Raw genomic sequence first — 14,295 nt, forward strand, 5'->3', positions numbered from 1 at the left:
GACTTGGCTCCAGAATCCAGCACTTTCAAGCTGTTAAACCAACGCACGCGGCTTCCCGCAGGTGCCAGCCCCACCCCAGCAGGGATCTCCTCCTTCACTCCTCCCACCTGCCCCTTCGCCCCGCCCACTGGGCGCGTCGTCGTTACGGCAGCGCGCTGTCGCCGAAGGCCCGCAGCAAATGAGCGCAGGCGGCGGCGGCGGCCCTCCGGCGTACCCTCGCGGGCGCATGCGCGCTCGTGCCGGGCGCTCCTGAAGACCTGGCGGAGCCCGGCGCGGATGGAGGCCTGAGGGCGGCGGGGGCGGAGCGCACCGCGAGCTGGGGGCATGTCCGCGGCGGGCGCCGTCTAGAGGAAGGCCGAGCAGCCGCCACCACGCTCTCAGTCGCGGCGAGACGCAAGCGAGCCAGGCCTAGGGCCGCGGCGGCGATGCAGCGACGGCGGCGCCCTCCGCCGCCGGCTTCTCAGCTGCCCGAGGGCTGCGGGGGAGGTGGCGGCGGCCGCAGCGGGAGCGAGGAGGTGGAAGTGCAGTTCTCCGCCGGGCGTTTGGCCTCGGCCGCGGCGGTTTCGGCGGCGGCGGCGGCCGCGCGCAGCACGGAGGAGGAGGAGGAGCGGCTGGAGCGCGAGCACTTCTGGAAGATCATTAATGCCTTCCGCTACTACGGGTAAGAAGCCCGTGGCGGACCCCGGCGCAGCCCATCGAGGTGCCCGCCTGTCGCGGCGGACCCGCCGGAACGGGGGCGCCCGCCGCGCTCGCCCTCGGCCGCCACGCCTCCGGGGCGCCGGGACCGGGCCGCCAGATCTAACCTCGGGGCCCCTGAGTCACCTCGTACCACCTTAGCCCCTCCCGGCCCTGCCCCGCCGCGTGTCTGCCGCGCCGTCTGCTGCCCAGCCTCGTGTCTTCCGACCTCGGGATCAGATTAGCTCTCTTGCCTTCCATCCCTCGTTCAAGGTTTGGCTGTGAGGCCGGTGGGGGTGACCGGAAAAGTGCTGTTAACAATTGCAGATAGAAGATGACGGTGGTAAAATCGGCCGGTGCTGGGCATGATCTTTATGTGTTGTCGATGTCCTCCAAACCGAACACACGGAGAACCCAAGTTCACCTACACGTGGGATGCCGTAGGACGAATTTTCCCAAACTGTTGCCAGTTCTTGTGAGAGCTGCATCAGATTTTCACCCCAACCCCCTTGGCGCTTTGAATGTGCAGGCACATTAGCGGTGAATGATGGCGCTCAGTGTCTTTAACTGGTGGGTGAAACTAATAAGGTCGAAGGTGGTCCGGATGTTCTCAAATTTGCTAATTATTAAAGAGGGAAATGAGAGAAGGCACAGTAAAGAACCGCTTTCATGATCTTTTATTCTGCAGACATATATCGAATTCTCACTATGGGCTGGGCACTGTGGTAGGACTTTTAAACTCCCTAACTTTAGTTTTCTTTCTAGATAGATGTTAAAATAGCGTAGTCGCAACATTATAATCTCAGGATCTGAAAGGGACTTAGATTTTCAGGGAAATAGAGCACTTTTATTCCTGTTAGAGTTGAGCCCACCGATGACTATGTGTTGAGTCTGCAGTTGGAATGAGATAGGACCCGCACAAGTAAAACTGTTCCCTTAGATGGGCTCCTGTTGTGATAGTCAGTGCAAACTACCTTTTTTTTTTTTTTTTTAAATGACTATGACCTCTTCAAGGGCAGGGACTGAGCCTTATTTATTTTTGTGTCACCAGTGCTTGGCATATGTTGTTGAAGCTCTATTTTTAACAAATAAGACAAGTAGTAGCAAAGAAATACATTTGCCCTTCCCAGATAGCTTGCGAATTTGTGACAAATCGGTAGTTTGTTACTATTTGAATTTGGAAACTTGCTTAATTAAAGCCTAAAGTGATTTAGAATCTCATTGCATTTTTGTAACATGAGTTTTTTGAAGTACAAAGATCTTGAAATAATTTACTGGCTAAACCCAGGCATAGGAACTAGACTGCATTACCTGTGGAGCCCAAAAGGGAATTAACTAGTGTGGGGACTTTATTTGGTATCGACAGAGGCAGGAAGGCAGGCAACCACAGACTTGAATTTGATGCAAGTATTGTGTCTTAAGAATCGTGCAGGGAGGAGAAACAACTAACACTAGATTTAGATTGCTGGGAGAGGTAGATACAGAAAAGTCTGGTATATTTTACTGTGGAAAAATCTAGAAAAGGGTACTGGACTATGCTTGGGAAAGATAGTGGACCCAGATAGTTAAGATGTGTTTCTGTGCTGGCTCTAATATATTAAGACTAATCTAAAATTGATAGTTAAGATTAGGTATCAAGTGGGCCCTTGTGTGGGCCAATAGGGACCTTTGACCTGGAAGTAGGGCTCAAGTGTGGCAGTGGAGAGAAGAGTGCTTGTGTGCATGTTCTAATGGTTGTATAATTTCTTATACTCTAATCCCCCTTTAGCAGTTTAATATGAGATTGAGGATAATTTCATTTTTTAAAAACAATCCTTTTTATTTGTGTGTATTCTTTATGGAACACTTCCAATAGGAGCACCTGGGTGGTCCTGGAATCGAGAGCTGCATATCAGGCTCTCTGCTCATCAGGGAGTCGTGTCTTCTCCCTCTCTTTTTGCCTGCTTTTCTGCCAACTTGTGATCTCTCTCTCTCTGTCAAATAAATTTTAAAAATCTTTAAAAAATGTTATTAAAAAAACACTTCCAGGGCGCCTGGGTGGCTCAGTGGTTAAGCCGCTGCCTTCGGCTCAGGTCATGATCTCAGGGTCCTGGGATCGAGTCCCGCATCGGGCTCTCTGCTCAGCAGGGAGCCTGCTTCCTCCTCTCTCTCTCTCTACCTGCCTCTCTGCCTGCTTGTGATTTCTCTCTGTCAAATAAATAAATAAAATCTTTAAAAAAAAAAACAAAACACTTCCAGTAGACTGAAGATAGTATTAAAAATATGCTTTAAAAAAACCTCAGTGGAAGAGCTAGGGATATGGAAAGCATTTTGTAGCAGAAAACAAACTGGGTTGCCATTGCAACATTTTCTGATCTAGACCTGTGCTGTTCAATACCGTAGTCACTAATCACATCTGGCTAAATTTAAGCTTAAGTTAATCAAAATTTAATAAAATTTAAAATTCATTTCCTCAGTCTTACTAGCCACATTTCAAGTGCTCAGTAGCCACATGTGGCTGGTGTCAGCTATATTGGACAGGGCACATGTAAGCCCTGCAGTAAGTTCTGATGGACAATCTATTCTAAACCTTTAGCAAGTACTTCTAAATTTTGGAGAGCTTAGTTTCGCTGCTAAATGCCTTTTAGTCGTTATATAGGGGATTTAGCTTAAAGGTCACAGGGCAAGAGATGTCTTAATATTTTTCCAATGGCTTCTAATTTTGTGTTGCCTACGGGTTTTGCTTAGATGACATATTTTGATTAAGGCAAAAATGATTGTAGCATTGTAGCAAGTAGTAAAAAAAAAAAAAAAAAAAAAAGGTTGTCATCCCTAAGATACCAGTCTTGTTATGAATGAAGATACTCACATTAGAAGATACTACAGTTGAAAATTAAACATCTTGTCAGAAACAGCCTACTTTTAGAAATAGCAGTTAGGTAAGATTTTAAAAATTGAGATATAGTTTTTTTGTATAGTTTTTTTTTTTTTTTTTAAAGATTTTATTTATTTATTTGACAGAGAGAGATCACAAGTAGGCATAGAGGCAGGCAGAGAGAGAGAGGAGGAAGCAGGCTCCCTGCTGAGCAGAGAGCCCGATGCGAGGCGCGATCCCAGGACCCCGAGATCACGACCCGAGCCGAAGGCAGCGGCTTAACCCACTGAGCCACCCAGGCGCCCCTTTTGTATAGTTTTTTTGCAGGAACAGGCATATAAAAAGGTGAACAGCTTGCCCAGGCTTATACAACCAAATTGTGGTAGAGTCTGGCCTGAAATTCAAGATGGTTCACTGCATTAGTAAGCAGCAATACTAGTAAGACAATTTTAATATTTTAATAAATTTTGAAGTGGATTGGGTCAGATTTTCCTTCCGAAAGGATACACTTTCCTGTTTAGAGTGCTAGAGTAGTTCAACAGGTGCAAAGAAATGGGTCTATGACCTTGGTCCTTGACTCAGACCCAGTATCAGACCCACCCTGATGAAAGGAGACAGAGTTGGGGGTCACTGCCAAGACCAGCCTTCTGGGGACGCCTGGGTGGCTCAGTTGGTTAAGGAGCTGCCTTCGGCTCAGGTCATGATCCCAGGGTCCTGGGATCAAGTCCCACATCGGGCTCCTTGCTCGGCAGGGAGCCTGCTTCTCCCTCTGCCTCTGCCTGCCTCTCTGTCTGCCTGTGGTCACTCGCTCTCTCTCCCTCTGTCTCTGACAAATAAATAAATAAAATCTTAAAAAAAAAAAAAAAAAGACCAGCCTTTTAGAGAGAGCCGAAGGTAGAGATACCCTTGAAATATGGCTGGCCACTCTATTTTCTACCCTTAATCACCAGAGGATATGGCCTCTTGCTGCTGATTGAGTTCAGAACCAAGGAGAGTCTGAAGGTTGTAAAACATTCCTTTAAAGCAGCATTGGTAAATTCTTTGAAGGGCCAAGCAATGAATATCTTAAGGTCAGAGGACTAGGTGGTCTCTGTTACAAGTATTCAACTCTGCCCCTGTGTGAAAGCAACCATAGGCAGCATGTGAACAAATGAATATGGCTACGTTCCAGTAAAAGTCTTTACAAAATGGACCTAGTAGCCGGGGGACATAGTGTACCCACCCCTGCCTTAAATTACATTGGTAGTGTAAGCATTTCCAGAATAGTGAAGTTAGCCGCATTTAAAATAGTGTAAAGAGTGGACTCTTGTGTCAGCTTCAGGAAGACCTCATTTATTTCAGAAGACTCACTGTGGATGTATGTTATGGACAGTTGTGTGGACCATTAAAAATCAAGGGTTAGGAGGGGCGCCTGGGTGGCTCAGTGGGTTAAAGCCTCTGCCTTCGGCTCAGGTCATGATCCCAGGGTCCTAGGTTCGAGTCCCACATCAGGCTCTCTGCTCAGCGGGGAGCTTGCTTCCTCCTCTCTCTCTGCCTGCCTCTCTGCCTACTTGTGATCTGTCTGTCGAATAAATAAATAAAATCTTAAAAAAAAAATCAAGGATTAGGGGATGTGCTGCAACTCGCCCTGTTCTGTATAGTTACCTCACTTCTGTTACCAGTAATTGACAGCAGATATGTGTGGGCTCTATGGACCATTCCATAACTTATCTCAGCTATGCTGCAATCATGGAAGTTAAGTAATCCCCATGGAGAATGAAAAATGGCACCAAGGGGGTATATAACTGAGTATTTATTGATTGTTATTTGTATAGGCTGAAATCTGGAGATTCAGTTGGGACAAACACAAGATTTGTATTTTAGATGAATTCGTTGGGTGTGGTAGACTTTGGGGACAGCATTCCTAGGGAGCAGGCCTTTTGGGAATCTTTGAGAAACCTAATGAGGGCCTGAGAGAGGTAGTGATTTGCAGAGAGTTTATGAAGTAGAATCAAAAGGATCTGGAGCTTGTGGTTGTGGGGTCTGTGAGAAGAGGCATTTTAGGATGACTCATTTGTTTCTGACTTGAGTGGATGTATGGTATACCATTCATCAATGTCAGCCATACAGGAAGAAGTGCAGGGGTTTTATTGGGGTAGGAGGTGATCATGTGCTAAGTTCAGTTTGGATATGTTGAATTTTGAGATATGCTGAGAGGAAGATTATGGGGCATCTAGTGCCCAAGAATACTAGAAATGAAGTACTGGCAGACTGTTTAACCAGGTGGGCTCTGAGTTGTAACCCTTCACGACTCTGCTGTTTGCCTAACACATAATGGTCACCTTAAATAGTTGCTTTAGTGTCCTACTCTATTTTATAGGAATGTAAATTGATATGATCCTTCTGAAAATCAGTTTGTATCAAGAACCTTAAAAATACTTACCTTTTTTCCTTTAAAAAAAAAAGATTCATTTATTTTAGAGTGAGCCAGGGGTGGGTGGGGTAGAGGAGGTGGGGGGGTGGGGAGGGTCAGGGTAAGAGGGAAAGGGAGAGAAGCAGACTCCCCACTGAGCTCAGAGCCCACTCTGGGGCTCCATCCCACAGCCCATGAAATCATGACCTGAACTGAAACGAAGAGTCAGACGCTTAACTGACTGAGCCACCCAAGCACCTCAATACTTGTCCTTTCTAAGTTGGTATTTCTTCCTTTGGGAATTTGTACTGTTTTTGTCTTTCTAGAATATAGACAGATTTGGAACACAGAAAAGTTCATCATATAGACAAGTGAAAGTATCTAGATGCCTAGGGAAAAGTACTAAGTAAATTTTGGTTGCATAGATGGGATAATGAACAGTCATTACAGTCCTTTGCCCTGTAGTCATTAGAGAAGTTTTTTCTGATCTGGGCAAATTCTTTGATAAAGATGAAGAATTACAAGTGCTTCTAAAAAGTTGATATGCATGTGAACCATTTGGAGAGCTTGTGAAACGGCAGATTGCATTTCAGGGGTCTTAGGTGGGGCCTGACTGAGCTGCTTGGTTTCTAGTTATCTCCAAGTGAAGTGCGGTTCTCTGTATCACATTTTGACTAGAGAGGCACTTAAATGGCTTTGTTTTAACAATAGCAAGGAGAAATAATGCCAAAAAGTTAGAAGTGATTCCTTTTAAAGAGGGATTATTAGTAGCTTTTTTTCCTGGAGTACTTTTAATTCTCTACATTTTTTGTATTTTCATTGTGAATGTATTAGTTACATAACTGAGGTGTACCTACCATGTTATTTAGGCCCTGGGCTAAGTGATTTGTGTGCATTACTTTGTTACATTTTCAATGACATCCCATTGGACTGGCAGAAGAATATAATAGTACATAACCTTGTGGGGTTTTATGGCTATTTTCCAGAGTAATCCATTTTCAGTGACTTAGTGGTGGGCCTGGCTTTTATTAAATCTCAGTAAATGTTAGCTTCTCTAATCATCATCAGTTTTGTTATGTATTACCTTGTTTTTTATGTGAGACAGTTGGGACACAGAGAAAGGAAGTAACTTCCCAAGGGCTGCACAGCAATAGGTGGCATAGCCTGGATTTCAACCCAGTTGGACTCCACAGCTCACTATTACACTGTCTCTTTGGGGGGCCAAAAGCAAACATCGACGGAGCCGCTGGCAACGTAATCTTTTCCCATTACCCTGCCATTCCCTCCTTGTCCCTGAGCACCACAGCCACCACACACAAGCTTCTAAAAACCTGGTCAGGTTATTGCTTCACTCAAGAGCTTCTTCACAGCTTCTTCTTCTTCTTTTTTTTTTTTTTTTAAAGATTTTATTTATTTATTTGACAGACAGAGATCACAAGTAGGCAGAGAGGCAAGCAGAGAGAGAGGAGGAAGCAGGTTCTCACTGAGCAGAGAGCCCGATGTGGGGCTCGATCCCAGGACCCTGAGATCATAACCTGTGCTAAAGGCAGAGGCTTAACCCTCTGAGCCACCCAGGCACCCCCTTCTTCACAGCTTCTTAATTATTATCCAGAAATTAGAGAGTAATTTGGCATAAAAGTGACAGTTACTTGGGTGAATAGAAAGATTCGGACAACCAAATGAAATAGTATGGAGTAAATGCCAAAAAACGTTGAGAAGAAACACAAACACTTACTTATTTGTTTGTATATATAAAATGCAAAGAATGATGCAGTGAATACCCATGCACCCCACACCTGGTATGCAAAAAAATCCTTTCCCCTGAAAGAACATCACTTTCTTTCATTTTCATTTCCTTGCTTTCTTTGTAGTTATTTTTTATGTGTGTTCAGTCCCTGTAATATTATTTTTATATAAGATAGAATTGTACATTGTGTGTTTTTCTTCAACTTGCTTTTTCCAACAAATATTTACATTCATGAGTTTTCTCCATATTGTGTATAGTTGTAGTTGATTAATTTAATAGCATTCCATTGTACTGCACTTCATTCATTTTACTGGTGATGAACCACTAGGTTGTTTGCAGATTTCTTGTTTGTTATATATAACTGTGCTAATAAGAAGATAGTTTATGTTTCATGGTGCCCATTTGCAAGAGTTTCTTGAGTATGTGTCTAGGACTGTAATTGCTAGGGAATGTGCATACTAAGCTTTACTGGGGTAATGCTAAATTATGTTCCAAAGTGGTTGTACTAATTTATTGCACTTCTCATCAATCAGTATGTATATATATTCAAGTTACTCAATATTTTTGGAATATTTCCTATAGTCAGGCTTTTAGATTTTGCCCATCTGATTGATGTAAAATGGCATTCATTACAAATATAATAATCAGCTTTTTTAAATGGTGGGGTTTTTTGTTTGTTTTCAGGTTGTTTTTTGTTTTTTTAAGATTTTTAAAATTTATTTATTTGACAGGCAGAGATCACAAGTAGGCAGAGAGAGAGGAAGGGAAGCAGGCTCCCTGCTGAGCAGAGAGCCCTGTTCGATGCTGATGCCTGGATGCGGTGTTCTCTGATCCCAGGGTCCTGGGATCATGACCTGAGCCTGAGGCAGAGGCTTTAACCCATTGAGCCACCCAGGTGCCCCTGTTTTCAGGTTTTGTAAATTGGTTATCTCCAAAGTGACCTTTAGAGTTATTTGGAAACTTCTGGAATGCAAATTGTGAATACTATCATGTAAAATGCTATAGAATTTCAATTTTTCCTCTGTTTACTACTTTTGTAGTACATAAGATCCTTTGTGTTTTTAAAAAAATTCATCTTGGTTGGTTCTTAATTTCAAAACACATTTTGTATATTCTAAAGTAATTTCAGAGCAGTGTTCTGCTGTTTGATGGAGAAATTTAAAGTATTCATCTATTTTGCTGAAAATTTTAAGTTTGGAAATGAAAATCATAAAAATAAACTAATTGTACATTAATCCTCTTTATGCTTTCTTTTTCCCTTCTAAGTGGTGCAAATGTTTACTTTCTTATAAACTGTCTTTTGTTTGGTTGCTTAGAGAATTTGTAATAAGGTAAAAACATAAAACTTCCTAAGTTGATATCATTTAAGAAACCAAAAGACTGTAAATCACAAGGCAGTATCCCGACATTATAAAGGAACAATTGTACAGAAAGACAACCTTAAAATAAGATTGGCCCTCATGAGAATTCTTTTGCCAATTTAAAAAACACCTTTTATGTTTTAGCACCAGTATGCATGAGCGAGTGAACCGAACAGAAAGACAATTTCGATCACTTCCAGATAATCAACAGAAACTACTTCCTCAGTTTCTTCTTCACTTGGACAAGATTCGGAAATGCATTGATCATAATCAAGAAATACTACTGACCATTGTGAATGATTGCATACATATGTTTGAAAATAAAGAATATGGAGAAGATGTATGTGAAAGTTTGTTCTATTTTTATTTTAGGGTTTAATCTCTGCATTTTGAGGTCTTTATCTTTCTGGATTTCATTTTATATTTTGCATGGGCCATTTGCTCTACTCAGAGAATGTTTTCACTTACATGTTCAAGTATTTGATTAGACTTTTTAGAATAGTATGCCAGAAACTGGATTTGTTCACAGATTTTTTTTTTCCCCCTAGAAGTAGTAAGGTAGTTGCTGGCATATTGCTGTTTGATTCACATTGTGTTCTAACTGTTCTAGCATATAGAGTTAGTGACTTTAACTTTTACAACCAACTCTTTAGCTGTGTAAAATTTCCTTTGCTTAAATTCATTTTCAGTATCTTGTATCGATACTTATCTTTTACTTTAAGAAGTTATTTTCACTTATAAATCTCAAGGGACTGGCAGTAATAAAGACTGAAGTCCTTTTTTTGTATCCACAGGATGGATACAGTTGGGTCACTCCTGTGTGAGCCTCTCCATGCTGCCCCGTCAATGACCTGGAGGGACTTCCTTCCCTCTCTTAGAGAGAAAAGATGTTCCGTCTCCATAGCAGCTCAGTTCTGGTCCTCCCTGAGTAAAGACTGCTTAGTTATATGGTGGTTTCATGATTAATGGACCTTAAATCTATTGAGGGTAGAAGTGAGACCCCCAAACTCTTTTCGTGTAGGATCTCAAGCTGCACTTGAACCCTGGTTGAGGTGAGAGGCTAGTGATGTATCCACTAAACCATCCATATAGCCCTGTAGTAGCATGTCTGTTTGATCATATTCAAGACTGATTTCCTTGGTCAGAAGCTAATTGATTTCTGTTTTTTTAAACAGGGGAATGGAAAGATTATGCCAGCATCTACATTTGACATGGATAAACTAAAATCTACACTGAAACAGTTTGTGAGAGACTGGAGTGAAACCGGGAAAGCAGAGAGGGACGCCTGCTACCAACCAATCATTAAAGAAATTTTAAAAAATTTTCCAAAAGAAAGATGGTAAATAGTATCTTATTTTTAACCAATTTTTAAAGATACATAAGCACTCAGTTTCTCTGTAAGAAATTCCACAGTCCTGATTCATGTTTATAGTTGCTGCATGCCTGTATTTTTCCACATAAGGGTGTGTGGTGTTGTCTGTGTTCGTAGATGCTTTGTGTGAGGTTGTAGTCAATATTTTGAATACTCGATTTAGCACTGAAGGGAAATCACTCCATCTGGAAATTAATAAGGTTAGATTGAGTGTCCATTATCAATGATGTTTTCTTTGATAATTTGCCAATGGCAATGCAAGAAGCTGCAGACTTTGCATTTTCCTCATTATGACAAACTTGTAAGTCGATAAGGGATCTGTAGCTTAGAGCAGAGTTTCTTTTTTGTGCCATGAAAAGCCTCAGCAGTCCACTTTTCAGAATAGCATTTATAAAGGAATCAAATAAAATGCATAAGATTGCAAAGAAACCAATTTTGAAGATTAGTTATCAAAATATTAAAAAGCACATTTATGCCGGAACATGCTTTGTATCCTGTATCGCATTAAATAAGATCTAGCAGCAAGTGTAATTACTGTATCTTTGAAAATACCACAATATGTGTTATTTTGAGAATCTCAACAACTTCAAAATAACTTCAAGTTAAGTTGCATTTTATAGTGCTCATATACTCTACCTAATCACCAATTCTTAACGTTTTACATTTTATTATTTCTTCCTCCTTCCCTCCCTCCTTCCCCTGTTTTATGATTATGTCTAAAACGACATGTATGCACACTTATTACTTAAGCCATTTGAAAGATCAGTTTGTGTGTATATATATATATATATATATATATATATTTTTTTTTTTTTTTTTTACCTTTTAATACTTCAGAATTCATTTCTTAAGAGCAAGGATATTTTCTTACATAAAAACAGTGTATTTATCAGATTGAGAAAATTTAACTGAGAATACTGTTTTCTGATCTACAGTCTGTATTCAAGTCTTATAAAATTATCCTGAAGATGTTCTTTATAACACTCTTCTGTCCGGTCTAGAATTCAGCCCTGGATATTATATTACATTTCATTATAACATCTTAGTCTTTAATCTGGAACAGTTCCTTAGCCTTTCTTTGACCATGATGGGGTTTTTGAAGAAGATAAGGCAGTCATTTTATGGAATATTCATCAGTTTAAGATTATTGATGTTTCTTTCTTTCTTTCTTTCTTTTTTTTTTTTTTTTTAAAGATTTTATTTATGTATTTGACAGAGAGAGATGACAAGCAGGCAGAGAGGCAGGCAGAGAGAGAGGAGGAAGCAGGCTCCCTGCCGAGCAGAGAGCCCGATGCGGGGCTCGATCCCAGGACCCTGGGATCATGACCTGAGCCGAAGGCAGCGGCTTAACCCACTGAGCCACCCAGGCGCCCCTCTTTCTTTCTTTTTTAAGATTTTATTTATTTATTTGACAGAGAGAGATCACAAGTAGGCAAAGAGGCAGACAAAGAGAGAGGGGGAAGCAGGGCCCCACTGAGCAGAGAGCCCGATGCGGGGCTCGATCCCAGAACCCTGAGATCATGACCTGAGCTGAAGGCAGAGGCTCAACCGACTGAGCCACGCAGGTGCCCCTATCTGATGTTTCTTTATGATTGGATCTGGATTATATGCCCCTTTTCAAAATAATACATAATTGATATGTAATTGATCGTTCTTCTCAGGATATCCCATTGAAAGTCATATAGTGTCTGCCTTAGAGTTGTCAGCCATTGATGATTCTTGCATGAACTGGTCTGTCCTGTGCTGATTATGGAATGGTGCTTTTCTAAATTTATAATTATCAGTCAGCATTCTACTGTATCTATAAACTATTATCTGAAAAGACAAATGGTTTCTGTTTTATTCAGTGGGTTATGATCCGTTACTTTTGTTTGTTTATTGTCATTGCTGCCTCAGATTTAGCAAGTGGGAATCCCTTCAATTTGGCCCCTGTGTCCTGTCACGTGGCCCAATTCTTTTTGAGCGTGTCCTTATTTTCTGGCACAATAAGGTATTTCAGTCCCATCATGTATCTTCCCTACTTTAGTTCTGGAATTGGATATTTTTCCAAGAACCTGTTTCCTTTAATGTGGAATTGTATGTAGGAACCAAGATCTGGCACTAGACATGTTCGTTGTTACTAAGGTGTCACAGCTTTTGAGCCTTTCAGTAGGCAGAGAACACATACATAGACACACACTGGAAAGCATTCATTCGTACTGATTCCTTCAGTTCCAGTCCAACCCCAAAGGTTTCCTTCTTGGCTTCCCCTGTTCTTTACATCTGTCTGCCTTTTCCCACAGTGAGAGCCTGGCTTGGGACAACATCAGTACATTCACTCATTCACTCAGTCCTGTAGTACTCACATAATGGTTTCAGAATTGCTGCCTCCATACTACTCTGAGAAACAAACTGCCAGCAGGTGTTTAGGATTTGCTACCAATTATTTTTCCCCTAAGTGAAGAGTATTCGCAAAAATATTCTTCACAAGTTACTGACATAAGCTTTGCTTCAACCCCCTATCCTCAGTGTGGTTGTGTTTTTTTATTTGAAAATCAGTATATCGAGGTTTATTTTTCTATTTGCTTCCCATTTTTAGGGTTCTGTCTTGCCCCCACTCCCCATCCTTGTTCATTTAAATTTACTTTTTGATTTGTGTGCTATCAGTTATCAACTTGTGATATCCAGAAAAAGTGGTATTCCCTTCCCTGTTCCTTTAGTAGCCATCTCAACACCGTATTCTCAATACCACATCCCGTGTAAGTAATCAGTATCATTAATTTCTTGTTTATCCTTCTTGTTTTTATTTTTTGTTTCTTTTTTTTAAAGATACTTAAAAAATTTATTTATTTGACAGATAGAGATTACAAGTAGTCAGAGAGGCAGGCAGAGAGAGAGAGGAGGTAGCAGGCTCCATGCTGAGCAGAGAGCCCGATGCGGGGCTCGATCCCAGGATTGTGGGATCACGACCCGAGCCTAACCCACTGAGCCACCCAGGCACCCCTATTTTTTGTTTCTTATGTAAGCAGATACAGGTGCTTTCTTCTTAGTTAACTCTTGTTTCATGCACAAAATGCAGTAGTATTCTGTGTATTTTATGTTGCACTCTGCTTTTTTCACTTAGCAGTGTGTCTTAGAAATAGCTATATAGCAGTTCATGGAGATGTTCCTCAGCCTTTTTTACAGCTGTGAAGTACTTCAACCAATCTTCTGTATGTGGTTATTTAAGTAGTTGGCAGTATCATATATTAATTATGTTATAAATTATGTTACAGTTAATAACCATATGCATGGGTATTTTTGTACTGTTGGAAGTGTATCTATAGTATAAATTCTTAGACATGGGATTGCTGAGTCTAAAAGGTAAATGCATATGTAGTGTGGTATGTTAGTCACCTTTTGTGTGCAACAGATTACCACAAACTTAACTGCTTAAAACAGCATACATTTATTATTTCACAGTTTCTTTGTCAGAAGTCTGGGCATAGCATAATTGCATCCTCTGCATAGGATTATACAGGGTTGCAATCCAGATGTCTCCTGGGCTGTGTTCTCATCTGGAGGCTTGGCTGTGGAAATACCTGTCTCCAAGCTCACTCATGTTGTTTGCAGACTTGACTTCATTGTGTGTGTGTAGGACTGAGGGCTCTGGCTTTGTTTTAACTGCCTTGGAAACCTGCCTCAGCTCCTAGAGCCCAGTTGCCATTCCTCATCTTGTGAGCTTTCCCAAAATGGTCACTTCATCAAGCAGGCAAGGAGAGTCTTAGAGCAAGCAGGCTTTTAGGAGAGTCTTCTATAATGTGGAGTCGTCAAAAGGGTGGCTGTTGGTTAGAAGCAAGTCATAGATCCCTGTGCACACTAAAGGGAGGGGATTATAAATAGGCGTGGACACCGGTAGGTGGGGGCCACTTTCGG

The 14,295-nt window shown here is 41.6% G+C and overlaps 1 protein-coding gene across 2 annotated transcripts in view; it reads left to right on the plus strand.

The window, feature by feature from the left end:
- Window positions 1–311: 311 nt before the first annotated feature.
- CARNMT1 (carnosine N-methyltransferase 1) overlaps window positions 312–14,295 on the plus strand; it is a 51,878-nt gene continuing 37,894 nt past the window's right edge. For both annotated transcript variants that reach the window (XM_059143577.1, XM_059143578.1), the window contains exons 1-3: window positions 312–661; window positions 9,174–9,369; window positions 10,205–10,368. In XM_059143577.1, coding sequence (XP_058999560.1) covers window positions 426–661; window positions 9,174–9,369; window positions 10,205–10,368 — 596 coding nt within the window. In that variant the 5' untranslated portion in view covers window positions 312–425. The remainder of the gene's footprint in view (window positions 662–9,173; window positions 9,370–10,204; window positions 10,369–14,295) is intronic.

This window comes from Mustela lutreola, chromosome 12 (genome assembly GCF_030435805.1).
Source record: "Mustela lutreola isolate mMusLut2 chromosome 12, mMusLut2.pri, whole genome shotgun sequence".
NCBI lineage: Eukaryota > Metazoa > Chordata > Mammalia > Carnivora > Mustelidae > Mustela > Mustela lutreola.